The sequence below is a fragment of the Nanorana parkeri genome, unplaced genomic scaffold, assembly GCF_000935625.1.
Source record: "Nanorana parkeri isolate BGI_ZX_2015 unplaced genomic scaffold, ASM93562v1 scaffold899, whole genome shotgun sequence".
NCBI classification, from domain to species: domain Eukaryota; kingdom Metazoa; phylum Chordata; class Amphibia; order Anura; family Dicroglossidae; genus Nanorana; species Nanorana parkeri.
In genome coordinates this window covers 386,957-408,246 of record NW_017307167.1, presented here as the reverse complement: position 1 = coordinate 408,246, position 21,290 = coordinate 386,957, and the positions used below count along the sequence as shown (strand labels likewise).

Here is a 21,290-nt window from a genome sequence, read left to right as displayed (position 1 = left end):
CGTCTGCCTGATCCAGCCAGCCGGATCGCATACCGAGGCGATCTGCGCTGTCTGTACCAGGTAGACGCGGCATGTTAGAGGGCCCCCTGCTGGAGCCTCCCGAGCACCCCCGTGAGGAGCAGCGGCCGCACCATTCACAGAGCCGCGTGGGATGCGGAGGGCGGGCGGCCGGGTGCAGGTGGCAGTGGCCGGGGGTCAAGGGGCCGTTCGCGGTGGCATCAGAGAGGCCCGGGGGGAAATGGCCACCCTGCCCCCTGGCCCAGTCCGCCCCTGCTCTACTCCACCCCGGGGGAACAGAAGGTAGCAGCATATGCGGACGATCTGATTTTCTTCCTCACTGACCGCCTGACATCCACGCCTCATCTGCTAGATGCCCTCGCAACCTATGGGCGACTATCAGACTTCAAAGTGAACCTCTCTAAGTCCGCCGCCCTGAACATCACCTTACCGCCCACTACACTCTCCCGCCTACGGACGGATTTCCCCTTCACTTGGGCTAGGGACAGCCTTAAATATCTGGGGATCCACATCACGGCTGATCTCCGAGACATCTACGCTGCCAACTTCGTGCCCTTACTGGCAGAGGTTACCAGAGACTTGCGGGCTTGGTCTGCACACACCATTTCCTGGTTTGGCAGATGTGCAGCAATTAAAATGTTATGGAGTGTTATGCAACTCCGACACTTTTTGCGAGCCATCCCTAATCCCCAGAACCTGGATTGACCCCTTTACTGACTACGAGATGATGTGTACGGGGACAGAACCCACACGACATGCAATATCCCTTATTTACAAACTGATCAGTGCACCCGCCTCCACCTCCCACCCATCGTTTTTGCAGCAATGGGAAAGGGAACTAGGATTCGTCTTTACCGAACAACAGACCCGAATCATACTCACCATGTCCCACAAATCATCCATGGCCAGCAAAATTCAGGAAATGGGCTACAAAATTCTATCCCGCTGGTACAGAGTACTTTGGCTTTTACACAAAATGAATCCCGTGACCCCTGCCCAGTGAGGTGTGGTTCAGACTCGGGCACGATGTTACATACCTTCTGGTCATGCCCGGTCCTGAAACCCTTTTGGGATCAAGTGATATCTGTCATTCAAGACCTGACCATGACGGACCTCAGGGATAAACCGGCGGCGTGTCTGCTTCACATGTCGACCGCCCCACTCTCAAAATACCGAAGGTCACTCACGCGCCACCTGTTAGATGCTGCTAGAGCCACTATTCCCCTGCTGTGGAAACAAACGAGCCCGCCCACCATCTCGTTGTGGCTCTCTAAGATACGTGAGGTGTATACTCTGGAACATCTGACGGCCTCCCTCAGAAACACTGAAGGGAAGTTCTTGACCACCTGGGGTCCATGGATCTACTTCCAACACTCCACCACATACGCGGACCTTATGTCAGACTGACACCGAGGCCGCACTCTTGGGAGACATGGTGGCCTTCCTGGGTCACACTGCCTGAGGGGACCTCCCCTGTCGGGACCCTAGCTCCTCAGCTGTCGGAGGTGGTGGATCCCTCCTTGGACGGGGACCCTGGCAGCGATTCAGGATCATACCCATTCTTCTACCCTTTCCTTCCGCTTGTGCCTACTACTCCCCTCTGCCTACTCTGCTCTTTCCTTGCTAATACCTACCTTTACTCCCAGCATTTGCGCCTTGGATGAGGCTGAGTTCCAACTTCCCACAACATGGTTTTTACACTATATCGTTGATGACACTCTCTGCGTTCAGCGGTTCAATACAGTAACGATTATCACAACGCAACTGTGTCCCGACTGCAGATTCTCACTAATGAAAGTATGTTGAACACTCTTACTAGAAATAAGTTAAAGGTTCTGTTTGATGATAACTGAAAAGTTATGTAACCACGAAATGCTTCTACTAGAACTGTATGTAAAGCACAATAATCACATGTGATTTGATGGTTGCATATTACGATTTTTGTTCAAACATTAATGACTGTAACCTTGTTTTGATGACCTGTCAGCTAATAAACGAATAAAAAAAAAAAAGAAAAGTGGTGCTACTGCTTAAGAAAGAGACACATTCTGGTGACATAAAGAAAAATGAAACATCTATGTATAACTTACACATCAAGTACTTACACTGCTAGCAGTTGCAAAAATGCATTTAATTATGTATTAATGAATACAGAGCTGCATTAATTTGTGCCTTTGTATCTGCTTGCAGTTAATTTTTATTGTATACCTGTTATGAGAGAAAAATGAGGGCTACCACTGCTGGTCTCTTTCATAAATACTAGTTGTCTGGCTGTGTCTGGCTTTGTACTTCTGAATCACAGAAATGGAACAAGCATACTGCATATAAAAAGAGGAAAGTCGTAATTCCTTATATCCTGGTTTCGGGTCAGTGGCCAACTATGCGCTGGTGGTGGGTTGTGGAGTGGTAATCATCGAGCAGTGCTCTGTTATATTATTGATATTATATTACCCTGCAATAAGCTTCCATGAATATACAGGTGAAACTCGAATAATTAGAATATTGTGCAAAGTTCATTTATTTCACTAATGCAACTTAAAAGATGAAACTAATATATGAGATAGACTCATTACATGCAAAGCAAGATAGTTCAAGCCGTGATTTGTCATAATTGTGATGATTATGGGTTACAGCTCATGAAAACCTCAAGAACCCCAAATCCACAACCTCAAAAAAAGTAGATTATTACATGCAATCAATAAAACAAGGATTGTACATAGAACAATATCGGACCTCTGAAAAGTACAAGCATGCATATGTACTCAGTACTTGGTTTGGGCCCCTTTTGCAGCACTTACTGCAATTACTTTTGCACGATATTCTAATTATTCGAGTTTCACCTGTACTGTTGATCCAATATTCTGTCACCTGGTAACATGGTACTGTCTTCACAGGGGCGCTGACACTGGCATTGGTTATCGAAATGTGTAGTCACTCCACTCGAGCTGCAGTGTTTGTGATCATTGGCTGTTTGAACTGGACTAATTTCTATTTAATTGGGATGGCCTTTCCTTTCATACAGGTGAGTATATGACATCATGGCAGAAAATCGACCATTGCATGTTTATATACTGCAATGACAGGAATAATAAGGACATGCTCCATTTATCCAATGTAAAGACTTATTTATTTCTTTATTTTAAAAAATGTTTAACGTGACTGAAGTGACTTTAAAATGTTCATACTGTATGTAGCATTTACCATATGTACATACAGTACCTTGTAAAATGCATCATTAGTGTACTGCCTTTTCTTACAAAGCAGTCAAGGGTCCTTTCTTAGACTCTTGGAATATAAAGTAGGTTGTTGAGCGCATGATACCATATCCCCCTTTGTTTATATTCTGTTCCTTTTTTTTTTTCAGGGTGCTCTGGGCCATTACTGTTTTCTCATCTTCCTTTTTTTTATTGCGGCCTCTGGAACCTTCCTCTTCTTCTTCCTTCCTGAGACAAAGGGAAAAACTACTCAGCAAATCACTTTGGAATTCAACAAATTGAACTTTGGAGGACAAAAAGCACCAAAATCAATAGAGCTTTCCACCAGTTTGTGAGCCATCATGTGCACATATTATGATAGTACCCTAACAACAATTGCATTGATAGGCCTTGGTTTATATCCCAAAGTAAAGATTGTTTGGACATGGTATATCTTCATGAATATTTTGTTACTAAAAGGAAACCTGTCCTGAAAGAAAAAGATGAGCTACAATTGCTGATCTGCTTTTGAAGATGCTAGTTGCTGGCTGTCAGACTAATTCTCAAACTCTCTGAATCACTGATCATGGACAAGCTTGCAGCAATGAAGTCAGAGTTCTGATCTACTTGACCTGAGTCAGTGACTTAGGAAGTATAAAAGACAAAGGGCCACGTGATGGGCCACACATTGTATTTGAAGAAGATAATCAACAATGGGAGCCCATAAATGTATCTCTAGATATTTGTATTTCTGTTAATAGCTGTTTATGTCTTTTCCATTTTTGGTTAACCAGTAACAAGAATACACCACATTATAGTTCTGTTCTGTTCTGTTGCTACACACAGGGAGCCTTGCCACATGCAAAACTCTGCTTTTCCTAATACTGCGAGCTGCCTTTATAAATTTTAACTGCAGAAGCAGTTTGGAGTACCTGCAATTATGAATGGTTGTCTTTTCAGGTCTAAAATGCTTTATTGGGACTTTTATATCCGGGCAGACTGAAAAAGATGTTCCGCAGTTCCTTAGATGGGGGCTTTGTCTCTTTATATTATTACCATAAAGATGTAAGATTCCTTTCTGGTGAAAAGCACACTTTGTCAGTTATATTTTTTCTGATCAGCATTTCTGATTTTATTTGCATTTAACCCAGATTTATCATTAGACAAACAGAGCTGTGCCTATAGGCACCAGATTTAAACAGCGAGCTCTGGTTATGAGTCACACAATTTGTTCCCATTTGGTAGGACTACAGATATCACAAGTATGGTCAAATGAGTACAAAATGTTGTGCGTTTACATGCTCTTGTGTGGAAATCCAGCACAGTTTGCATTCTATTTCAACATGATGTGCTACACATAGGGCAAAAAAAAACGTTCAATAGTGGATTTTGGAGTGAGCTATTAATTTGTGGATGTGTAGTAAATGAATCATTCTAAGAGTCAGAGTTCAACTACAGCTAGAGGTTCAGTATTGCCCACAAGTGACACACAGGGCAGCTTTGTTATAACAAGTAGATGAACTGTATTAGGGGTTTTGCTGAGTCACATTGATAAGGAAAAATCAAGCAGGTTACTGATTACAATTGCTGGTCTCTTCTGAGTACCTTTCCTCCAGTTACATCACATAAAATAAGATCTCTATCAAGTATTAACAGCAGTAGATACAGTATACAGAGAAATCATTTCCAGCAAAGGTATCTCATCTCACAATTATTCTGAATACTGTTTTAGTAAGATTAAACGTTGTGTCATTGCCTTTGCAGAAGAAAATATACTTATTCCAAATATGTTTTTAAATTACTGCAGCAACTTCACATTGCACATAATGGGGGGAATTTATCAAAATTGGAGCAGACAGAATCTGGAACATTTACCCATGGCAACCAATCACCTTCTCTCTTCAGTTTGTTCAGTAAAGCTCTAAAAATAAAAGATAGAAGCTGATTGTTTTGCAACAGGCAACTGCTCCAGACTTTGTCTACTCCACTATATGTACAATTTACCATGTGTACATACATGTGGCACAGTGGCGTAACAATCGCCATAGCGACCCAGGCGGCCGCTATGGGCCCCGTGCACAGGGGGGCCCAGCCAGGCATCCCTCTGATGCCGTGTGGGCCGCCTTGGTCGCTATGGCGTTCCCACTCACAGCCGCAGCGGAGCTGTGTCAGTAACAGCCAGCAGATGCGGCAGAATAGGCCGGTTACACCGGTGTTCTATCGATAGTCCAAACTTATCGAGTTGTGGGACCGCATGACTTCCGGTCCCAGAACTCGATAGGTTCAAACTTTGATCGATCACCGGCATTTGCAGTAAAGAAGGAGGCGGGGCCCGCCTAACAGCAACCCCGCCTCCTCTCACATCACTGGCCAGCGATCTAAGAGCAGGTGGGGCCAGTGATGTAAGAGGAGGTGGGGCCCGTCGATAGATGGAGGCGGAGCCCAGGAACAGAAGAGGAGGCAGTGGCCCGGCGGCGGCGACCACGGAGGTGACAGGTAAGAAGCGTACAGCGCAACTGAGACCTTGCAGAGCCCACCATAGAGAGTATATGGTGGGCTCTACAAGTGGCATAACTAGCAATCACGGGGCCCCATACAAAATTTTGCTATGGGGCCCTGTGATTTCAAGTTACGCCCCTGATGTGGCATGTGTAAATATTACAGCAGAACCATGATTTCACTGCCTTTTCTTACACAGCAGCTGAGGGCAGGTTGCTGAGCATGATGCAGAATACCTCTTTGTTCATGTCCTCTTAGAGTGGCAAGACTGGTACAAGACATCAGAAGGGCAACAGTGCAGTGTCAGATTCCTCGCATCACCTTTCAACATTTCGTGGAGGGGTGGTCATAATAATCTGGCGGCTGGCCACCTGATCTGCAACCTTTCACCCTGTACATGCTTGGACATTTGCACAAGCAGCAAAATGGGGAGTATGGAAGTGGAGTTCATCTTGCTATGCAGTAACAGTTCATCAATAAAGGCACACATTTTGATAACTAGATATCCGACAGTTTTTGAAAACTGGTACCTCGCTTCATTCAAGTTCATTGGTGCTCTTCCTTCAGTACTGTGCAGCAACACCGTTAGCAGGAGATCTGACAATTGCAGGCTGTATAATCTTACAACCAATTTTTATAGCTGGCAGTGCTGGACCAGAGTCATAGACAGTGGGCTGACAAGATATTGACTGCTTACTTAGACTGCCCCAAGGTCCATGAAAAGTAACCAGACTATCAGAGTTCATGATTTAGGTCTTGGTAACAACACAGTCTCTGATGCCACAGAATAAGTTTAACGGCCATTGCCATTAGATATTAGAAGTCCCCTCAGACTGCATATGTAATACACTTATAATTACATATTATTCAATAATGAAGTAGACAATTCAATTAATTCATCCTTGCTGTTAACATTGTGTTAACACTGGAAGAATATTATCCAAAGCTGCCACCAGGTGGTGATATCATTTGCATTCCTTACCATACTCAGATATACAGTTTTCATACAGTGTAATTTAGTTGTTCAATTATTATTTCTCAGAAATAGAAACAGATTATTATTTCAAAAATTTCACAGGAAGCACATTTTATTTACTTAATGCTCATTGAGTTCATTTTAAACTATTGTTTTTTGAAATTTCAGACCGTACCATCACATGTACCATCACATGCAGCTTTAAAGTTGAATTATAGGTATCGATAGACCTGAAGTGTTTGTGAGCAGGTGAGGTTGACTGACCACTGTCGGTGTGTACAATAGTGATTTGGAAAACAAATTAGTAGATTTTTAGTAGCAAAATTATTGGTCTCACCACGCTCAAAGGGTATTTGACTAGTCTTGCATCAAGCAGCCCTACACCAGCTGGAATGATTGTATAGGAACTAAGCGTCTGCATGATCTACTTTTTGTTAGTCATTGAGAGAAGTTAGAAAACCCATCCTAAGCTTTATTGTTATTAGTGATAAGCCAGCATTGGTCACTTTGTCTACGCTGACATTACAATTCATGCAGAGCTTTGCAGCAGGCCATAGAAATTTGGACCATGGGCGTTTGGGTTGTAACTGCACAGACAAACTGCTCTCTCAAATTTTTGAGCAGCTTTATATGCACATATGAGGGAGCTTGGTAACAATATTTGCAATTCATGACAAGAAAGTTAAACTTTTAAAAACTTCTTTAAATCTAACTAATAATGTGATTTGGTAATGCCAATCTGCACTAGATCACATGAAGTGTCATTTTTCAAATTAGGTCCACTTTATAGGGGCTCTCCATGAAGCATAACTTAAAAGCACAGCAAGAGGTATCTGACATAATCATTGTTACCTCCACGCTGCCCTTTCCTAGTTTCCTGTTCTCACACTGCAGCAGTACTGTTAGTTCAGTGCTGGTCCATGTACTCTATACTTCATGTCCCTACTGTTTCATAAATAAAATTAGTCATTGCAAATGGCAGTCAATGGGGTCATTAACAGCGACTTATTTAATTGCAAAAGATCAGGGACCACAACTAGAATGCACACTAATCATGAGCATTGACCTAAGAGTACCACTGTACTCGAGCACAGTTTTCAGAGAGCTGTGACTAGGAAAGGTAATTAGCACTTTACACTAACCTACAAATAAATGTAATTTAAAAAAAGGAAGGGAATATATTAATTTCCACTGATTTGTACACAATACTGAAGTAAACACATAAACAAGCACACAGAGGGGAAGTAAATATTACAGCAGAACCATGATTTCACTGCCTTTTCTTACACAGCAGCTGAGGGCAAGTTGCTGAGCATGATGCAGAATACCTCTTTGTTCATATGGCCATATGTGGGTCCTTGGAGCTCCTATCCTATTTGCTGAATTAACACTGCCATGGAGATATAAACCAGCTTCCGAGACACAGAGGAGTTGCCAGGGAAGAGAAGGAACATTGTGGCATGCGATGGGCCAGTCACAGCTTCCTTAGGAGATCTATCTCCCTGACAGGAGAAGCAGCATATAGGCCAGCCCACACCTAAGATGACTCCTGTAACTGGCATGCACTGCCGATCACTCATGGGTCCCTAATATGTCTCCCAGCACCCACTCTCTGCTTTCTATGGCAGGAGACCTAGAACCAGATTGGGACATAAGGGCTTACATTAAAGGTCTTGAACACATAATTTAAACATGAACTTAATTCTCTTAAAGCTGACACCACACAACTTGATCACAGACCTGAGGTTGACAGTTTATCTACCTTGATGGGGCCTCACTAAGCCTTTTTCCTGACTTTTTCCAAAGCACTTAATGAAAAGAGCCCTGCTGGAACAGCTGCACGAAAAGGGATCTCCTTTCACTGGGGATTCCTCCTTTTGCCTGAGTGGATTACTGTGATATGCAAACTGACCTGGGTTCAAGATAATTGAGCTACTGGCACAAAACACTCCCTAGCTGTATTACTACATATCTACTGCCATGATTGTTTGTTAAGGAGTCTTATTAAACATTTGTGTGCGTTATTTAAGCCCTAATGAAGGAGGATTGGTCTTCTAAGATGAGGTTTTGTAGAAAGCTGCTCAACCCAAGCTATCAGGCTCAAATAATTACTTCTTTCCATTGACCTAAAATGTATGTCCATCATTTAATTTCCATCTTTTCTGGACATCTACAGAGGTTGACACCATCCGCCAATCATACTCAGTTAATGGTGACACCAACCATTGGAATATCTGGGCATCTAGCTAGTCAACTCTCACCACCTACTCTGCTCAAAGAACTATGCTCTATTTCTAAAGACGATCCAAACAGATTTTGAAAACTGGAATCAACATTTTTGTAATTAACGTGTTACTAGATTTCTGTTGCAGATGATACCCATCTTTCTGACCACAATCTTTTTCCTGTAGATTAGACATACCATTGTCTCCTATACCTGACATGGGAAACAACCCAGATTTTTTTATTTTTTACAAAATTCGAATTACACCTTAAAGATGAATGGGGGACTGAGTCTTTCCAACATATTGTTTTATTATAAAGCAGTTGCCCTAACCAGAATATTTAACTGGAATTTCCATCTTAAACATAAATGATGGGTCACCATGGAAAAATCCATGGCAAGGTGAAAATTAGCACATGCAGTTTGGATACTGAATCATGACAGAGGCCTCTCAGATAGAACTTCCTCTCTCCCATTTCACAATCTGGGACAGAATAAATGCTAACAGTCACTATGCCTCTCCAACATCACCGATCCCTGCCGATGTCACTAATGGGGGGATTCCGCCGGGTTTACTACAGCAGATAATCTGGCTGCTTCACAGCCAGTGAATGGCTCTGATACTCATTTCTGACACTGTGCGATATTGGGCGGCCTGTAGTGGAGAACTGAAATTAAGAAAATGTCTGACCTACAGTGACAAGTGAAGGATGCTAGGCTGCAGATTATAAGGAACCAAACCCCATGACTGGAAAAAGGACATCCACCATAGACAGAAGAACATGTGCCTGCTGTGTAGGAGCTGCAGGTAGGTATCAACTCAGTCCAGCATGAAGAGTAGAAAAATAATCAGATGCAGATGTCATATCCTGTCAGACTTGTAACAGCTGTTGTTGGTCAGCGCCGACCTGGGCCGGACAGTAGGGACTTCTATAGAGGAAGGTGGGTGCTGGTACATTAAGCTGCTGGCAGACACTTTATCCAGGTCGCTGAACTCCAAGTACTGGTCTTTTGGTGCGATGCCAGAAAGAAGAGCAAACGTCGGCAGTAGAGTTAGGCCCCATTCACACTGAGCGATTTATCAAGCGATTTTTGCAGCGATATCGCTCATATTTCCACGCGATATCGCTCTATGTTGCTTCTGCAATCCATTTAAATGGAGCTGTTCACATCTCGTTGCTCAATATCGCTCAATATCGCTTGTAGCTCGTCGCTGGTAGCTTGTCGCTCCTACATGACCCTTTTTTCGAGCGATTTCGAGCGATATTGCTCCTGATTGCATACAGCCCAATAGGAAACAGTTGCGCGATGTCGCGCGACAAGTCGCTCAATATCGCTTGTCGCTCAAAATCGCGCGATTTTCATGTCGCTCAGTGTGAATGGGGCCTTAGGGATGAGCACGAGGGGGGCGTGGCTACTCGTAGCATGTAAGCAGACATGTGTCTGTGAGCTCCGGCGCAACATCCTGATCGAATCCTCAGCGTTCACCTTACTTACTGCCTGTATTTACTTGATTTCAACAGGACTCCCCTTGCTGCCTGAACCTCCCTGTTCCGTAAGCCGCAAACAAGATGAGGAAGAAAGATGCGGGGGCGCTCGTGAGCCATGTGGTCCATCATGGCGGTGGGTCCGCAACAAAAATCCTGCCTAAGCAATCCCTGTCTAAGCAAGCTAAGGATCGCTCAAAAGACGGCAATTCATTTGGAGAAGTTTGCCAGGGTCCCTCCAGTGCACTCTATGCCTCTGAATATGGACGATAGCGCCTTGAGCTCAGTGGAGGGCTCGTGTAAGGAAGGACTGCAATATCTGGACGGAGATGTGGCAGTGCGGGAAGTGGATGGCGGATCCGTGAGCACTACACCTACGGTTACTGTGCTTTCATCTTTACCACCTCTTCATCCCCCTGTTGCTGAACCTACACTGGCTGATATATACTCTGCTGTGCAGCTCTGCAACTCTTCTCTGGCTTCTTTCTCCACCCAGTTTCAATGTATGCAGGCAGACATATTGTTTCCCTCGCCACCATTTGAAGAAAATGCAGGATTGATCCTCCACTCTGGAGAGCAGGTTTTGTGATATGGAGGATATTATTTCTCCTGTAACAGCAGATCTTAAGCTGGTAACGCAACGTTCGGCCACCAATTCCTCGTACTTGGAGGATTTAGAGAATCAACTACGCCGAAACAATAAGAGTGGTCGGCCGGCTGGAAAGAGTGGAAGGATCTAACCCACCTGACTTTGCTGAACGCTTGCTGCTAGAAATGTTCTGTCTTCTATGTTTGCTATAGAGAGAGTACATCGTGTGCCAACTTGTTCTGCTGTACCAGGTGGCTTCCCTAGGCCTTTACTGCAGAGGGTGCTTAATTACAGGGACAGAGAGACTATCCTTCGGAAAGCCAGAGATTTGGGAGAGATTATGTTTGATGGAGTAAAGATCATGCTCTTCCCAGACTTCTCTCAAGAGGTTCAGCTGAGGAGAGAGAAAATTGCAGTACTGTATGGTATATCCAGCCAAGCTGCGAGTGGCGGCAGGTGGCAGCAATGTTTTTTCTTATTCTTCTGCCGCTGCATTGACATGGCTGGCCGGGAGGCCCTGTAGTAACAATAATATGTAATTGTTATTATTATGATGTTTTTCTTTCTTTTTTTTCTTCCTGGAGGTGGGTGCCCCTTCTTCTCTGGTGATTAGGCGCCCCTGCTTATTGTCAGCCGGGGGAGATTACGTTTTTTTTTTGTTCTGTTATTTCTATTTTTTTTCCTATACTGCCAGTGGGATGATTGTATACACTTGAATGTTAACGTGTTTGTGACAATAATTCTGTATTCTCTTTGTTATCAACTGATATGAGTATGCTGAAATTGTCTGTATTATCTTGGAATGTACTTTAGGTGGATTGGGTGATGGAGTTAAGAGACAAGCGGTCTTTTAAAAAAAGGCCCGAAAACCCGCTGATCAGCGCATTTCCATTCAAATCTATATGGAATCAGTGCAGATCAGTGCGGGGGAAAAAAGGCTAAGGGAGCATTACAGGCGGCAGGTGGTTCGAATCACGCAGAGCCGTGCGATCGCATGAACAGTCCCCATAGGAATGTATGGGATCATGATGTCGGCGGTTCAGTACTGACAAATCCGCGCGACCTAACCGCCCTGGTGTGAATGGGGCCTTATTGTCATATCTCCTTTTTAATGTTGATGTAAAAATTCTGGCCAAAGTTTTGGTTGTGAGATTGGCGAAAGTTGTTCATCACCTTATCCATCCAGATCAAGCGGGCTTTATGCCAAATAAATCTACAGCAGGGAATATAGGGAGATTTTTCCTTAATATGCTGGTTCCGATAGAGAATTCTGGCAGCAGGACATTATTGGCCTTGGATATGGTCAAGGCGTTCGACAGTGTTGAGTGGGTCTATCATTGGGAGGTCCTTTCCCTTTTTGGCTGTGGGGCAGAGTTTACTACTTGGATTCAATTGTTGTATTCTAACCCGGTTGCGAGGATTAGATTTAATGGTACACTCTCACCCACTCTTGCCTTACAGAGGTGTACGAGGCAGGGGTGTCCGCTATCCCCCCTCCCTTTTGCTCTAGCAATTGAGCCTCTGGCGGTATTAATGAGGTCTACCTCTGTGGCGGCGGGCTTTAAGAGGGGAAATGCCGAGGATAAAATTGCTATATACGCAGACGATTCATTGTTAATTTTTGCGGACACCTCTTCCTCTCTTCTGATGGTGATGGCTTTGGTATCTGAATTTGGTAGATTCTTGGATCTTAGAGTTAACTGGGACAAGTCTACTCTTCTCCCCATAGATCCCCTTGTAGCCCCGCTTCCTAATGCTGCCTCTCATATTCTAGTGGTGGATTGCTTTACTTACCTGGGAATGTTTTGGATGTCCTAAAAAATCTATTTGGTGGTTCTGACCACTTCCAATTGCTGGAGACGGTTTGTTATATTAGGGCCCCTGAATCTGTGCCCATGGTTAGACTCATGGGCAAGGTATGGGACTCTGTAAAATGGCTTTTAGGAGTTACAGGGTTTACTTAATATACTCCCCTGTGGAACAATGAGCGTTTATCAGAGGTCACTAAGATAACCGGATATTGAGCCTGGAAAAATATGTATGCTTTCCCAAGTGTATGATTTTTTATCTCATTTGATTCCTTAAAATCTGAGTTTTCGATGTCTAATTGTTCTTTTTATATGTATTTGCAATTAGGACATGCCTTACAGTCACACCCTGGATTAGGGTCTGTTACGATACAGTCGATGAAGGTCTTGGATTCTAATCTAAGGGCCAAGGTTACAAAAGGGGCGACTTCTGGTATTTATTCTCTTTCGCTGCCTCGCTTTCTGTCCAAATACCCACTTATGTGTAGGCTAGGATGGGAATTAGACCTTGGACAACTGACAGATGGGGATTGGGAGGGGGCATTGGCTGCGGTTGCTGGGGTTTCTATGTCAACTTCCCATCGGTTGATCCAACTCTTTATACTCCATAGGTCTATCTTACTCTGGAGGTCTTGTTTAAGATTGGCCTCAGAACAGACGAAAGTTGTCCTAAATGTGGCCTGGCACCGGGCACTCTGTTTCATTTCCTGTGGCGGTGTCCTAAATTAGTGTGATATTGAAAGGGGGTAGTGGACACTATTAATATGGTGTTTGCTGTACATATCTCTGCTAACCCTCTAATGTGTATTCTTGGGATTACGAAGTCTTTAGACCTGAACTCTTCTACTGCTGCCACGATGACCAGGGCGCTGTTCACAGCCAGGTGTATGTTAGTGATCAGGTGGATCTTTCCCTCTCCACCTGCAGTAGAAGACTGGTTTAAAGCGCTAGATGGCCTCAATTAGTTTGAGAAATTGCAGCATCAACATTGTGGTAATGAAGCTAAATTTAGTTTGATCTGGGATAGGTGGTTGGATCATAGACCTTCAGTGGACGTATCGGTGCTGGCTATAGTCCACTAAAACAAAAACTATTTTGGTTTGATTAATTTTGTATTTAGAGTGTACAATTAATTCTGGGACTTTATCACTCTTTAAAATGGATATTAGGATATGTAATGTGTGTATGTTTTGTAGTTGTATGGGTTTTTCGGGGTTTTTTTACTTTAGGGTTTGGGGTTGGTCTTTTTTCTTGTTTGTTATAAAAAAAAGTCTAAATAAAAAGTATCTGATAAAAAAAAAAGAGATGAGCATGAAGTAAGAGCAGTGTACCGGTACAGAGGCTGTGATCTGTAGGTTTGCAGGGCCGTACTTACACAGGTCCCCCCAGAAAGCCAAAACTGCTGGACACAAGTCTCATCCCTGGCCTCCTGAATACAGGTATTCTATTATAAATTGCTGACCAAAATAGCTAAGATTTCTCCCTCTATCCCTTATGCATCCTGCAGAGTTGCACCCAATGTGGCACATTCCTCCAAGTATGGTGGGAATGTCCTAAAATTAAACCCTTTAGAGCCACTATCCAAAAACTAATTGGAGATATTACCATTAAAATGTTACACTGAAATGTCTGCATTAACCCTTCTTGTCTGATTTTATTGAAAAAAATAAGCACTCAGATTAATGACATCATTTTAGTATTATTCATCAACATTATTATAAAACTTTAACACTATTGAATTAGTGATATCATGGCATTGAGGTTGCTAGGAGTTCCTTAGGCAGTGGCAAATTAAACTCCCATCTCATGGTGCCTGCATAGCTCCAGGGCCAAATTTACTTGGAAAGAAAATGGCATGAAGACAATGATCCTTTTTAGCTGTATGTAAAGGCCACTACTGTTTGGGAAGTGTTCTTGCCGCTGATCTCCAATGCAAGGGAACCCTTCCCTGAACATCAATATATTATCTCCACTAACCAGCAAAGTAAGAGAGTCTGTCAGTGATTCTTTTCTTCCCATTACTATAATTATTTTTCATTTTAAAATTGTTGTTATAACTGAAAAATATTTTAGAATAAAGAGCAGGAGGTACTGAAAAATGAGCCACCTTGGGTGTCAAATAAGTTAGGTGTCTTTTATTTATTTATTATATCAATAAATTACCAATCTTGTGAATATATCATAGGCTGTAGCTATAATTTTTGCAGGGGTTCCCAGAGACCTGACAACTATTTAAAGAATACGTCTGGGGTAAAAAGTTTGAGTAAGGCTCTCTTAGAATAAATAAATAAATAGAGCTTTACCCTACTCCACCCTTGTAGTAAAGACTGTTCCCTCCCAATTAAGCTTGCACAGTGGATTCGTTTTTTCAGCATCACTGTACTTACTCTGCAGACTTTCAGGTTCACTGATCTTGTGACGTTGCCTATGTAAGCGCCGTTAATATTTTGTTATACACCAAGCCTTTCTCTGTATCTCCACCCTTCTTGTCAGTGTGGCCATTAGCTACATAAATATTTGTCTTTAGAGTGTCTTCAACACACAGATTTATAAAGTTTCCAGGTAGCAGGACCTTCTATCTTTTATTGGTTGGGAATACATTTAGGCAAGAACTAGGGGGAATAAACTGCTGGTTATCTCAAAAGCGAAACATTCCTGGAAGCACAGATACAATGACGTCCACATCTTCAGAGCTGGTGAGTAAACCCATATTTCCATCAATATATAGAATACAAAACAACAATTTACAAACATAGATATCATAGGGGTGCGGAAACATTATTGATATGCTTAACATTAACAACTGAAATTGCAATCCTCTGTATGTTATGCATAATATATTACTTTGTCATTGTCAGTTGTTAAACTCCTTGCTCCTTTTCCTGCTTGCCTCAACAGACTCACTGTTAACACCAGCTAGAATGTGCTTGTGTTAAAGACATTTGTGATAAATTCTACAAATAAAACGTTTTCTGAATTTAAAAAAAAGTGATTGTTAAAATGAGCAACACGTGGTAATGAGATGACTGCATGTGTTTATGCTCTTCTGTAAATATCTCTATAATGTGAGCATAAAAACTCTGTGAAAGGCTACCCTAACTGAAGTGCATTATATTCTGTATTTCTGGTACAATTCTGGCACATTTCTAATTTACAGAAGCTGAATTTGTTGAGCTGTGTTTAAAAAAAATGTAAACAAGTCTGCAGCTTTTTCTACACCAGGTCTACCAAGTGAAGAAAAGTCATGCATGAAAAGGTCTTCAGACAGAAACATCAACAGTACCTGGCAATATTAAATTTACTAGGAAACAATGAGCTTGGGTGCACTGCTATGATTTTTTCACCCATAACTTTTATCCACATTTTTGGAGGCCTGGAAAACCTAATTGGCGCAGCCTCCAAAACCCTGATAGTAATGAAACTTTCCTGTCCCTTCCTGTCTTCTGCATATTCCATAGCCTGTGAGGTCACTCAGCATAGGGATTTGTAATTAGGAATATGTATGGGTTGGGAGGTAGCAGAAAGCTTCCATGTTACCAATAAGTGTTGGTGCATTGTATGTTGGACCAACCCAAGGTTTTGTCATAACTGAAGGTATGTGCAGCAGACATTTTTTATTTTTAAAAGAGACTATTTAAACTACTTTTCTAAATGTTATTTACTAATTAGAATTTTGAATAAACTAAACTCCAGGCTTCAAACAATTTCTTATCCAATGATCATTATTTAGCTAATAAGTACAGATGAAGAAATCACAGCACCTCTATGCACATTGAGGAGAATGTTTTAAAACTGGAGCAGAGATAATCTGGAGCAGTTGCATATGGCAACCAATCAGCTTCTCTCAAAAGCTTTCAAAGCTTAACTTAATAAACTGAAGAGAAAAACTAATTGGTAGCTAGATTCTGTCTGCTCCAGTTTTTTATACATTTCTCCCATTGTTTTCTAGTGGTTTTTATTCTGGCGATGTATCAATATAAAGACCTTTTTATGAATGGCTTATCATTACTTGGACTTGGTAAAAGGGCACTGTCACGTACCATGGTGCGGGCCCGAAGTGACGAGGAGGATCTCCCTTGCAACTCCGTCTGCGGACCTCTAGAGGTGCAACAGGTGGTGCACAGGCTGGAGCTGCACAGTAGACATGTGCACCAGCAACATTTTGCATTAATTAGTTTTTTGGATTCGGGTCCGAAATTAAATTCGTTTCGGAATTCGGATTCGGCCGAAATTCGTTAGCGGTAGCCCGGTCGAAATGTAGTTTATGGACGAAATTTCGTTGCAGCAAAATGACATTAGGAAGAAAAAAAATCAAATTTTTTTTTTTTAGTTTGCAGAAGATGAAAAAAAAGCATGAGGTTCCCCCCCTAATTGATACCAGACCCTTTAGGTCTGGTAGGAATGTTAGGAGGGACCCCCCAAGTTAAAACACAAAAGAAAGTGCGTGAGGTTCCCCCCAAAATCCCTACCAGCCCCCACTCCCTGCGCCTTACCAGGCCACGTGCCCTCGGCATTGGGAGGGTGTCCCCATGCCGATGGGTACAAGGGCCTCTTCCCCACAACTCTGACCCGGTGGTTGTGGGGGTCTGCGGGCAAGGGGGCTTATTTGCATCGGGATACCCCTTTTAATAAGGGGGCACCCAGATGCTGCCCCCCCTTGTGAAGGAGTAATGGGTACCTGTACCCCTACCTATTCACTAAAGGGTTAAATCATATAGTTAGTAAAAAGCCCAGACTTTTGATAAAATCCTTTAATTGAAAAAAAAAACAGTCAATTTTTGACTATTCCTTTAATGAAAAAAAAATGGCTCCATCGATGTAATCCAGCCGACACGCCGCAATAAAAAAAAAGTCCCGCCGCACGACACCCATCCGAACACGACAAAAACTCGCCGTAAAATGACATTCAGCCCGAAAGTAAACAGATCGCTCCGCCCATTTGACATTCTCAGCTGTCAAATGCTACATAGCATTCGGGAACTCGCGAATACTATTCATGAGCTTCCGAATGCTATTCGGGTCTGTGAGCCGAGGTGTTATGTAAAAAGCATTATCACACCTCGGCTCACAGACCCGAATAGCATTCGGAAACTCATGAATAGTATTCGGAACTATTCGGAACGAAACAAATCGCACGTGTCTACTGCACAGCTGCCTGGTGTGGAATCTCGGATATCCAGCTGGGAATGGTGCTCCACAGGGACAGCAGATAGGCAGGTGGATGATCCAAAGAGTAGTCGGGAACAAGCCGGGTCAGGAACCAGAGAGCGAGCGGTACAGAAGCAGGATCCAGAAGAGTAGTCAGGGACAGGCCGGGTCAGGAACCAGAGAGCAATACAGTGCAGAAGCAGGATCCAGGAAGGGTAGTCAGGAACAGGCCGGGTCGATAGCACAGGCAGTCTCCGGATGCAGATCAGAGCAGGTACTGGATACAGGCTGAAGATCACTCAGCAATGAGGAAGGCTGCTGAATCTGTTTATATAGCCCGGGCGATGTCACCGGGCGGAGCTGATGTGACGTCCTGCCAGGCCAGCGCGTCACACGGGGGCGTGTCCCGCGCATGGGTGGGAGCCTGATTTGGGGCCGGAATACGGGCTGAGACCCGACAGGCACAGAAAAGAACATGCTAGTGTTGCATCAGAGTCTACATGAAATAACTATAAAACTCCTTGGTAGCCTAACCCAACGTAATATATCCAGGGCTGGATTTACTCTCTCTGCTTCCCCAAGGCCAGGTTCCTCAATGCGCCCCCCTGTATGCAGGCTGCATACAAGTGATCTCGGTGACAACGCTGAGATCAATTGTACAAAACAAGCGGCAGGTTCCCCGCTGTACAATTATCCCTGCTTGCCCAAAGCAGGGCTAAATGTAGAAAACAACTACTCGCCCGTCGCCCGGAACTGTATGACCCGGGTGTCGGAGATAGGAATTCCAAACCCCTGCTGCCCCTCTACTCCCTGCTGCCCTGAGGCCGGGCCTCGGTTGGCCTTGTGGGAAATCCGGCCCTGAATATATCAAACACTAAAATATTTGTTTGAGGTGAATTAATCATTAAATTTAATATTAGTCTACAAACATTTAGATGGTGCTAATGTACCAGTTTACTGTCATCATTTGACATTTTAGTCTTTTTACTATGGCAGGTACACTACAGGGGCCTGTTTCTGATGGTCTTTGTGCTAGGGATTGGAGGCACCTTTCAGTATGGCTACCACTTGTCTGTGCTAAATTCTCCATCACCCGTAAGTATGACACCAAAAAACACAGATTAGAACCCATTTTAGATCGATTTTAAAGTAAATATTTTAGGTAAATACTAATAAAATGTGTTGCCCATATATGAATTTAAATGTGAATTTTGAGACCAGATACATTATTTTTATCCAGTCACACTAAGAACAATATCTGCTTCTACTAACATAATATATTTTCAATGTTTCCAGTTCATCAAACAATTTATCAATGACACATGGGCGAGAAGATACAAGACTCAGATTAGTGACGGGACACTTACTTTGATATGGTCTTTTGTGGTATCTATATTCAGTATTGGGGGTCTCATAGGGTCCACTGCATCTGGATACCTAACTGGAAGGTTTGGAAAGTAAGTATTTTGCATTTGCACACAAGTCTATATGAATGCAAAACCCACTTAAAGCTGGTCAAATGCAGATCAGAAGGATGTCAACTGCAGGTAAAATGTGCCTGCCAATAAAGTCTAAATAATATCAGAAGCATCTCAAACTGATGTCAAAATTATGCCATCAGCACAAATCTAAAGCACGTCAACAGAGGCCCTAAACTATATTTTAAAAAAACATATTCTTTCAACCGCCTAATGATTTGCAAACTACCATTTAATTTTTTTTAAAGGACGGTTAAAACCTCAATCTGGCTTATATTAGTGTTACTGTAATAATTGGAGGAGATTGGGGTGGCCACCAAGACAGGAAGTAAACAAAATATCTTCAATGGGGCTTAGACAGAATAAAAAGTTTTTAAATCATAGTGGTAAGGGGTGAGAACCTCTATTAAAATTGTATTGCTGTTTCTGTAACCAGAATAGAAAATCTCCCCAGCAGGTACATGGATAATAAAAACCTGATAGCTTCTAACCCTTATCTACTCTAATGAAAACCATTACGTTAAAAAACGTTTGATGTTAAAGATTAAACTTTGTGTAATGCAGAGCAACATTTGGTATCCCATGTTTAAAATGTGTGTTTGAGCCATTGATCTAAATCTCAGTGCATCCAGGTTTGTTTTATAATGCCCATGTGTTTTATAGGAAGAAGTGTCTACTGGTCAACTCAATTTTGCCAATTTTCAGCGCTCTGCTCGTAGGCCTTAACCAAGTAACTGGTTACTTTGAAATGGTTTTGGCTGGTCGTTTTGTTAGTGGTCTTAATGCAGGTCTGTATAAAACACTTTACATTTAGGTGTAGTAAAGAGTAAAGTAATAATGAACAAACAACCTTTTTCATCAGAGTTCTTAAGTGCTAATTCTTATGTACACAGAACATTTGAATTCACTCTGCTGAAGTCAGATCAGTGAAATGTGATTTTTAATTGGTTTCTATAGGTCACTTTAACATAGCCTCTGAACACAGAAAAGTGTTTAAAGACTAAAGCTAGCCATACATGGCTCATTTTCTCTTGTTCAGCCCACCAGCTAGACAAGAGAAAATCAATCGATTCCCCCACCCACAGGTTTAGGAATCTCCTCTGCCTGCTTTTGTATTCAGCAACCTGAATACAGTGGCACTGCCAAACAGTGACTGCATTATTTAGGATCCAATCACTGTTGTGTCAATAATTTTCCACCCTACTTGGTCGAATTTTAAATTGACTTTTGTCAAGACTGGTGGTGTTTGCATGGCCACCCATATCTTGAATTTTGGCCGAATCAGCAGAAATTGGTTGAAATTTTATCCGTATTTGGCCAGTCTTAGTCCAGACAGTTAGGCAACATAATATAAATTGCCGCCCAGTTTTCTTGGGGATTTTCTAACAAGGTCGTGAGACATACAACTACTAAGACATGGCTGCTGGTCCTGTATTGGTGACAAGACCAGTCAGAGACCACTAAGAGGAATGGTTTCAGAGTACTGATCATCACAACTAGATAGGAGGAATACTGCAAGACTGTGGGGAAAGGTAAGTATATCTCTAGATCATCCCCTAGGAAAACAAATAGGGATGCACCAATACCGATACTAGTATGGGTATCAGTGCCGATACTGAGTATTTGGGCGCCTACTCGTACTCACCCAAATGCTCCGATACTTACCCCAATACCGGAACTTCTGGTCAGAGGGAGATTTCCTCTGGAAACATGGAGCCGACTTCCCAGCCAATCAGCATTGAGCCAGCCAAACAGCATAGAGTCAGCTTCCCGGCCAATCAGGAAGCCGGGCGATGGGTAATGACCCGCCTCCCGGCTTCCTGATTGGCAGGGGAGCCGGCTCCATCCTGATTGGCTGGGGGGGTGGCT

General features: G+C 42.9%; 2 protein-coding genes across 3 annotated transcripts in view; both read left to right on the top strand.

Moving 5' to 3' along the window:
- LOC108794793 (solute carrier family 2, facilitated glucose transporter member 11-like) overlaps positions 1 to 3,571 on the top strand; it is a 24,435-nt gene extending 20,864 nt beyond the window's left edge. The window contains exons 11-12 of the mRNA XM_018565896.1: positions 2,913 to 3,040; positions 3,383 to 3,571. Of these exons, the coding sequence (XP_018421398.1) occupies positions 2,913 to 3,040; positions 3,383 to 3,568 (314 nt within the window). The 3' untranslated portion in view covers positions 3,569 to 3,571. The remainder of the gene's footprint in view (positions 1 to 2,912; positions 3,041 to 3,382) is intronic.
- An 11,889-nt stretch (positions 3,572 to 15,460) lies between these two features.
- The window catches only part of LOC108794808 (solute carrier family 2, facilitated glucose transporter member 11-like), a 23,635-nt gene continuing 17,805 nt past the window's right edge, over positions 15,461 to 21,290 (top strand). For both annotated transcript variants that reach the window (XM_018565910.1, XM_018565912.1), the window contains exons 1-4: positions 15,461 to 15,491; positions 18,940 to 19,038; positions 19,240 to 19,400; positions 20,085 to 20,209. In XM_018565910.1, coding sequence (XP_018421412.1) covers positions 15,468 to 15,491; positions 18,940 to 19,038; positions 19,240 to 19,400; positions 20,085 to 20,209 — 409 coding nt within the window. In that variant the 5' untranslated portion in view covers positions 15,461 to 15,467. The remainder of the gene's footprint in view (positions 15,492 to 18,939; positions 19,039 to 19,239; positions 19,401 to 20,084; positions 20,210 to 21,290) is intronic.